The sequence below is a fragment of the Garra rufa genome, chromosome 21, assembly GCF_049309525.1.
Source record: "Garra rufa chromosome 21, GarRuf1.0, whole genome shotgun sequence".
NCBI classification, from domain to species: Eukaryota; Metazoa; Chordata; class Actinopteri; order Cypriniformes; family Cyprinidae; genus Garra; species Garra rufa.
The window spans coordinates 37133224-37141653 of record NC_133381.1 but is presented as its reverse complement, the minus strand read 5'-3'; the positions used below and the strand labels follow the sequence as shown (position 1 = coordinate 37141653).

The 8430-nt window shown below is 31.7% G+C and overlaps 1 protein-coding gene across 1 annotated transcript in view; it reads right to left on the bottom strand.

Annotated features, from left to right (window-relative positions):
- Window positions 1-216: 216 nt before the first annotated feature.
- Window positions 217-8430, bottom strand: part of LOC141295719 (grainyhead-like protein 1 homolog) — a 29556-nt gene continuing 21342 nt past the window's right edge. Inside the window, exons 13-15 of the mRNA XM_073826985.1 lie at window positions 8214-8299; window positions 3650-3714; window positions 217-1492 (exon numbers count right to left, since the gene is read on the bottom strand). Of these exons, the coding sequence (XP_073683086.1) occupies window positions 1378-1492; window positions 3650-3714; window positions 8214-8299 (266 nt within the window). The 3' untranslated portion in view covers window positions 217-1377. The remainder of the gene's footprint in view (window positions 1493-3649; window positions 3715-8213; window positions 8300-8430) is intronic.

Genomic DNA, 8430 nt, shown 5'->3' with positions numbered 1-8430 from the left:
AAGTGATTTCTTTTTTTCTCTCTTCCAGGAAGGAACTTAAGAGAGGCGAACTGAGGCTGAGGGGGTATCTGAGGCCACTGCTGATTTGAGACACACTCTATTTAGCCGCCCACTTCCTGTCCACCAGACAGATGGGCTATTGGAGCACAGCCTGTTTCCATGACGACTCCTTTGGATACAGCTAGCAAAAAACCACAGGACACACAGACAGCCATATAAAATACAAGGGCCAAAGTGGCTTTTATTGGAGCTTAAGATGAGTATCTGATACAAAAAGGAAACATGTCTGACTAGCAGTTGAGAAGTAAAGAAAAATAACTTTGTGTATAAGAACACTTAAATATACATATTAAAACCAAATCAGAGATTTACAACAATTTAAAAATAAACCCATTTGCATAAATAGATCATTCAGAATGATTCCATTTAAAATAGTATAGAAAACTTTATAGTTATATAAAAAAGTCCCATCCCAGTATGTCAATAAATATATACAAAAGAAGTACAAAGAGTGTAATCAAAAGCTGTACATTTCATCAGAGACAACGCATAATCAGAAGTGAAATTATAGGTTTCAGGTCAGAACAATCAAAAAACAGTAATTTATGGGGAATTGTATAAACTAAACGTAACACTTTTTATTTGATGATCTTCAAAGATACTTTCATACACTTCCTCTGTGTTTGTAGCCAAAAACTTGTAATCAAATTCAACAAAATCACAATTCGTTGGCTAACAATACAGAATAATGTGCTTATTATGAATCTGTAGTGTTATTTTGTTAGAATAAAAAAAGGTTTATACTGATTCTCTGTGGATCACGTTTTGAAAATACCTTCTGAAGGATTTATCAGAGGGTCTGTTGTATGGACCTTATTTGTTCGTATTAAAAACAACAGACTTTGGAGAAAGTCTGAGGCTGAAAATTGATAAAACAATGACCATGTTGAATTTTAACAAACAAGGTTGTTGTTCCTGTATACATCTCAGAGTTGCTGAGCAAGGGAAAATGTACTGTACTCGCTAAATACTGCTCAGGGTTATTCGATTCAATACAGTTAAGCAATGTGGATTCCCCAAACCTATTTCACTACATCCTATTCATTCATCCTTTGTTTAGAGATCAGCATCTCCAGTGCTATGACTTTAAAGAAGAAAACTAATAGTAGATTGAAAGAGGTCACAAAACAATTGAGAAACGTTTAAAAAAAGCCGACTGTCTGCTTACACTCAGGTAAAATAGAAAATATGGCTCAAAACCTTCAAGGTATTTGTAAGAGCGTGATCTCTAAGGTTATTTCACTCTCAGTTCACAAGTACTTAAGGCTCATATACTGTACTATACTACAAGATGACAGAGAGGGATCTTAGCTGTCCTCAGATCTCTGTCAGCGTGAGCTTAAACATTCCTCCCATTTCCTCCATCTGGATCTGGAAGGTGTCCTCGTTGGAGTAGTGCTTGATGATGTTGTCGTCCATGTTTACTAAGATCCTGAAACGAACCGGAGACGGTGGGACATGGTTAATTTAGGGCTGTCAATTTAAAGAAATAGTTCACTCAAAAAAATTTTTAATTCTGTCATTAATTACTTATCCTTGTGTCGTTCCAAATCCGTAAGACCTTCGCTTATCTTTGGAAGGCAAATGAAGATATTTTTGAAGAAATCTAAGAGCTTTCTGACCCTGCATAGATGACAATGCAACTGACATGTTCAAGGCCCAGAAAGCTAGTAAGGACATTGATTAAAATAGTCCATTTTTGTTTTCTTTGCTCTCAAAAGATATTCTCGTAGCTTTATAAAATTATGGTTGAACCACTGAAGTCACATGGACTTTTTTAACAATGTTCTTACTACCTTTCTAGGCCTTGATCGTTTTAGTTGCGTTGCTGTCTATGCAGGGTCAGAAAGCTTTTGGATTTCATCAAAAATATCTTCATTTGTGTTTCTCAGATGAACAAAGGTCTTACAGGTTTGGAGAGTGAGAGTGAGTAATTAATAACAGATTTTACATTTTTGGGTGAACTATCCCTTCAGCGAGGTAGTTTATTTACAAAATGCATTAATTATATTACAAATCCAAACTAATAATTATTATTATTTTTACATTTCATTACAATTCATTATATAAATTCATTAGTTATAATCATTAAAAATTAATAAATAAATCGTAAAATAAAGTACAAATAAAAAATAAATCTAGAACTAAAAAATTACAAACAATTACATGTTTTAATTCAATTAAAAATACAGTTGAAGTCAAAAGTTTGCACACACCTTGCTGAATCTGCAAAATGTTAATTATTCTAACAAAATAATAGGGATCATACAAAATTACTCCATTCAAAAGTTTACATACACTTGATTCTTAATACTGTGTTGCTACCTGAATGATCCACAGCTGTTTTTTTTTTTTTTTGCTTAGTTATAGTTGTTTATGAGTCCCTTGTTTGTCCTGAACAGATAAACTGCTCGCTGTTCTTCAGAAAAATCCTTCAGGTTCCTCAAATACTTTGGTCTTTCAGCATTTTTGTGCATTTAAACCCTTTCCAACAATGACTGTGTGATTTTGAGATCCATCTTTTCACATTGAGGACAACTGAGGGACTCATATGCAACTATTACAGAAGGTTCAAACACTCACTGATGCTCCAGAAGGAAAAACGATGCATTAAGAGCCGGGGGTGAAAACTTTTGAAATTTAAAGATCAGCGTAAATTTAACTTATTTTGTCTTATGGGAAACATGTAAGTATCTTTTGTAGCTTCTGAAAGGCAGTACTAAATGAAAAAAAAAAAAAAATGATATTTAGGCAAAATGTACACATGTTCATTCTGTTCAAAAGTTTTCACTCTCTGACTCTTAAAGCATGTTTTTTTTTTTTTTTTTTACACAAAAATACTGAAAAACCAAAGAATTTGTGGGACCTGAATGATTTTTCTGAAGACCAGTAGGCAGTTTAACTGTTCAGGACAAACCAGGGACAAACTAATTAATCTTATTTTCTCTTGTGGACTATATGTGACCCTGGACCACAAAACCAGTCATAAGGTTAAATTTGACAAAACTGAGATGTATACATCATATGAAATAAATAAGCTTTCTATTGATATATGGTTTGTTAGGATAGGACAATATTTGGCCGAGATACATCTATTTGAAAATCTGGAATCTGAGGGTGCAAAAAAATCAAAATACTGAGAAAATCACCTTTAAAGTTGTCCAAATTAAGTTCTTAACAATGCAAATTACAAATCTAATATTACATTTTGATATATTTACAGTAGGAATTTTACAAAAAATCTTCATGGAACATGATCTTTACTTAATATCCTAATGATTTTTGGCATAAAAGAAAAATCAATAATTTTGACCCATGCAATGTATTTTTGGCTATTGCTACAAATATACCCCAGCGACTTAAAACTGGTTTTGTGCTCCAGGGTCACATATGTACTGTATATGTACATCTTTCATGTGAAATATATAAATAAATAAAAACAAACATGCATTTGGTTTGATCCCTCAAATAATTAACATTTTGCAGATTCTGCAAGGTGTATGTAAACTTTTTACTTCAACTGTAAATAATGAATTTACTGCAAATCATAGCCCCTAGTTTAAAGAAATTCTTAAAGAAGTTGTCTTACCCTTTCTTGCATTTCTTGCAGACCTTTCCCAGCTTCTCATAAGGAACGTCATATTTCTCTGAAATCTGGTGGGGAGCAAATCCATAATAATTATAATTATGAAAATGTATTTCTTTCCAAGTAAGTAGACTAATGGTGCGTTCACACCGCACACTTTGTCTGCGTCAGGCAACGCACCTAACGCATCTAGTTTGACGCATGTACGTTGAAGCTGGCAACGCTTGCTTTTTGGTGCGTTCACACCGCACACGTCAGGCAACGCTCCCAACGCATCTAGTTTTCTGCACACTTCCCCTGAATAAACCATGGCAAACTATTGGGACTGGACATTTTGGAATCCTCTCATGAACATGTTTCGCTAGCTAACGAAATGGGAAATAATTACGTTGAGAAAAGATTTGACAACCCGATCTCTTCAGCGATCTTCATCCAAGCAAGTTCCTTTACATTCCTGTCTTTATACAACAACGAGGACGGATCATACAATTCTCTGCGATTGCAGACGGCTAGAATAAGTTTGTAGCCGTCTTCAATCGCAGAGAATTGTATGTTGTTGTTTTTTCTGCTCCCGCTTCATTCAAAATACGTGTGGTGACGTCGCTACAGTGAGACACTCTGATTGGTTGACGCACTGCGTCAAGTGCGTTAAGTCCGTCAAAAGTTCAACTAGCTGAACTTCTGCGTTGCTTGCGTTGGCTGCGTTGACGCTTGAAACGCAGGTAACGCTTGAAAAGTTGACGGATCCAACGGACACAACGCAACGCAGAGCCTCTGACGGACCTCTGACGGACTCAACCATTGACTTTACATGTAATCTTGCCGCAACTGACGCATGACGGTTTGGGCGGTGTGAACGCAGCATTATATAATTAAACGTTCAATCTTGGCCAAAAGAAACACTGTTACTCAATAGCAGGTGGTCAGAATGAAACAAATCCATCTTGAAAAGCACAGACTGTATAGGTTAAAGAAACTATTTCTAAAAACAACTTTGGGACATTTATCAAAATATCTCCTTGTTCTACAAATAGTGCGCAAATGATGACAGAATGGTCATTTTTGAGTGAACTGTCCAAGTAGTAATTCAGTGAGTAAAGCAACACTATGTACTGATTAAATGGAACATTTGTAGGCCTGAGTAAGTTTTCAATCCAACTAGTATCAAAGTTCATCTTATTTTGGGATACGAGTGCTTCAGCTGAATGTTTTCTCTCAGCCCCCCTGACGTTACCCTGCCATTCCCTTTCCTCATTCTCATAGCTGTCTGAAGTGTCGCAATGCTTGGTTAGCGTTGTGTTACGCGCATAAAAACACACATGCTTTCTTATACCTGTCACAGGACCATGTTTAGCCCTTGCCAGCTTTTGATATTAGATGGGCGTGATTGTGAGCCTCCTGCGGTGTTTTACTGCAGACGGTCTGTTGACAGCCCATCTCCTGCTACGTAACTCCGTGTCCCCATTAAATCACCCAGCTACAGACTTTAATTTCAGGGACTTTTCCACATGTTAATGCACTTCCCTGGCCCTGGTTTCTTTCTTTTCCTGAATTTGTTTGGGAGGTGCTGTGCTGCATTAGAAACGTATCTGTGGGTTTGGATGGGATGTATAATTTTTGGGTGGGAGCTTTCTTGGAAAGAGTATGCGTGTGTGTTATTGTCTGTTTGTGTGCTGCAAGTGATGCATTACTAAACAAAATTATACTGTTATAATATTTAGAACATTAATTGAATGCTTTCCCCCAGTCCTTCTGTGACTGCGTCCTTAAGTAACCCTTCACAAAAGGCAGTGGAACTGTATTAGTTAAATTAGATCTATGTGAGCGGTTCTTGCCTGAACAAAACAGGCTACTATGAGCTGCAAAGTTATTTTTCCAGTGTTTTCAGTGCACTGTGATTAAAAGTCAAAGAACGATTGAAATCAATTCTATTTGATATGGAGTTTTAAGTTAGCATGTTGATGAGCTAACAGCACAATAGTCTAATAAGCATAAACATACTAAGCACTAACTATGCAAGCCTGTTTCTGCCACTGAATGAAAATTTTAAAAGGGCTAAATTTCCAGTTTGCAACTCACAATTCTGACTTAAATGTGAGATATATACTAATTGCAAGTTATAAAGTCATGTGAAGAATTGCAAGATCTAAACTTTTTTCTCAGAATTGTGAGTTTATATTCTGACTTTATCATATGCAATTGCAAGTTATTAATAGATACAAATCACAATTACCTTTTTGTTTTTATTTAGGAATAATAACATATTTTAAGAAAAAGTTCAATTATTATTATTATTTTTTAACAATTGTAATATATGGAAGCCAATTTCCACCACTAAATAAAAAAAATAAAAAGGTAACTGCAATTTTTTTATCTCACAATTCTATTGTTTTTCTAGCAATTTCAAGTTTACATTTCACAATTCGGACTTTTTTTTCAATTGCAAGTTATAAAGTCATGTGAAGTCATTTAATTTTATTGTATTTTTTTTACTTTATTTTTACACTGATTACAAATATATATTACAATTAAATTATTATCATAATTAATTACAAATTAAAAAACAAATATTTTCATTAATAAACATGAATTATTATAATTTTAGCACCTTAATTTTATTATCATTATTATTGTTGTTTTTGTTAAAAAAATTACACAATTTTATGGATAATTTTATTGTCTTTTTTTACACTTTTTTACTTTATTTTTTACACTGATTAAATTTAATTAATCATTGTATTAATTATTATTATTATTATTATAAAATATATTTTTAAGTACACTATTTTATGGATAATTGTATTGTGAGATAAAACTTGCAATTAACTCTTTAGTTTTTTATTCAGAGGAGGAAATGAACTTCGATAACAAATATTTTGATAAAGTATTTTTCTTTTATAATTGTTATATTATTAAAAAAAAATATTTTAGTAAACAATTTTTTTTTATCAATTTATCATTTTAATTTATTATAATTTTAATATTTTTTAATGAAATAAGTTCATTATTATCATACTTAATTAAAATTTAAATAACACAAATATTTTACTAAATAAACCTGAATTATTATTATTTTAGCACCTTAATTTTATAATCATTATTATTGTTTATGTTAAATAAAAAATATTTTTAATTACAATATTTTATGGATAATTTATTGTCTTTATTTTTTACACTGAGCTCATCACAATGCATAATAAATTGTTAATCTAATACCATATTTAATGCATAAAACCAAAGCACATTATATGTAGATATTGTAATATAATATTTTAGTAAATAAATCTGAATTATTATTGTTATTATTATTACTATGAAAAAGTCAGAATTGCAAAATATAAACTCCCAATTGTAAAAAAAAAAAAAAAAGTCAGAATTATGAGATAAAACTTGCAATTAACTTAATGATTTATTCAGTGGTGGAAATTAATTTCCATAACAAATAATAAATATTTAAATAAAGTATTTTTTTTTAATAATTGTTATACTATTCAAATAAATATTTTAATTTATTATAATTTTAACCATTTTAATTAAATAAAGTAAATACATACTTTAAATTTTAAATATAAACATATTTTCATAAATAAACCTGAATTATTATTATTATTATCATTATTATTATTATTATTATTTATTATTATTATTATTATTATTATTATTTTAGCACCTTCATTTAATTATCACTATTTTTGTTGTTGACATTAAATAAAAATATTTTTTTAATTACAATATTCTAAGGATAATTTTATTGTCTTTATTTTTTACAATAAGCTCATCATAATGCATTATGGGAACACTAGAGAGTTTGATGTTAACATGTTGTTGACACCATATTTAATGCATAAAAACAAAGCACAGAATTATTAACCAAATAATTTAGTAAATTAATCAGAATTATTATTATAATATTGTAGCATTATTAGCATTGATTGATTGATTGATTTATGTTTAATTTACACTATTTTATGGAAACATTTTAATGTCTACTAAATTGGATTTACGTTTTAGACTGAGCTCACCGCAATGCTTAATGGGTGTTTTTATTTTATTTAACTTTTTTGTATTTAATTTAATTTTTTTTAATATTTATTTTTGGGGTTTTATGCCTCTACTAGATAGAGTAGACAGTAAAGTTGGACGGAAAGCCGAGACTTGAACTCTGGATGGTTTTTTAGAATAGGACAATATTTGGCCGAGATACAACTATTTGAAAATCTGGAATCTGAGGGTGCAAAAAATCTAAATATTGAGAAAATCGCCTTTAAAGTTGTCTAAATGAAGTAATTAGCAATGCATATTACTAATCAAAAATTTACTTTTGATATATTTATGGTAGGAAATTTACAAAATATTTTCACCGAACATGATCTTTATTTAATATCTTAATGATTTTTGGCATAAAAGAAAAATCGATCATTTTGACCCAGACGATGTATTGCTACAAATATACCCGAGCTACTTAAGACTGGTTTTGTGGTCCAGGGTCACATATGATCAAAAGTGATAGTGATGCTTGCACTAATAATGTTGAGTGTGGACATTTGGGCAAAGAAAGTGAACTCACCGCTTCCACCAGGCCTTTTAGTGTGGGAGTTTTCAGCATAAGAGCATCGAACACTTCCTCTGACTCCTTGCGCACATACAGCAAAACTGCAAAGGCAGAGAAATGTGGTCAGCTCTGGTCACTCATGCACAAACTCAAGCCCAGTTTTCTTAAAACTGAGGTCAGACTTGCAAACCAAAATAAACTAGAAAGTAAAGTCCACATCATGTGGCAAGGC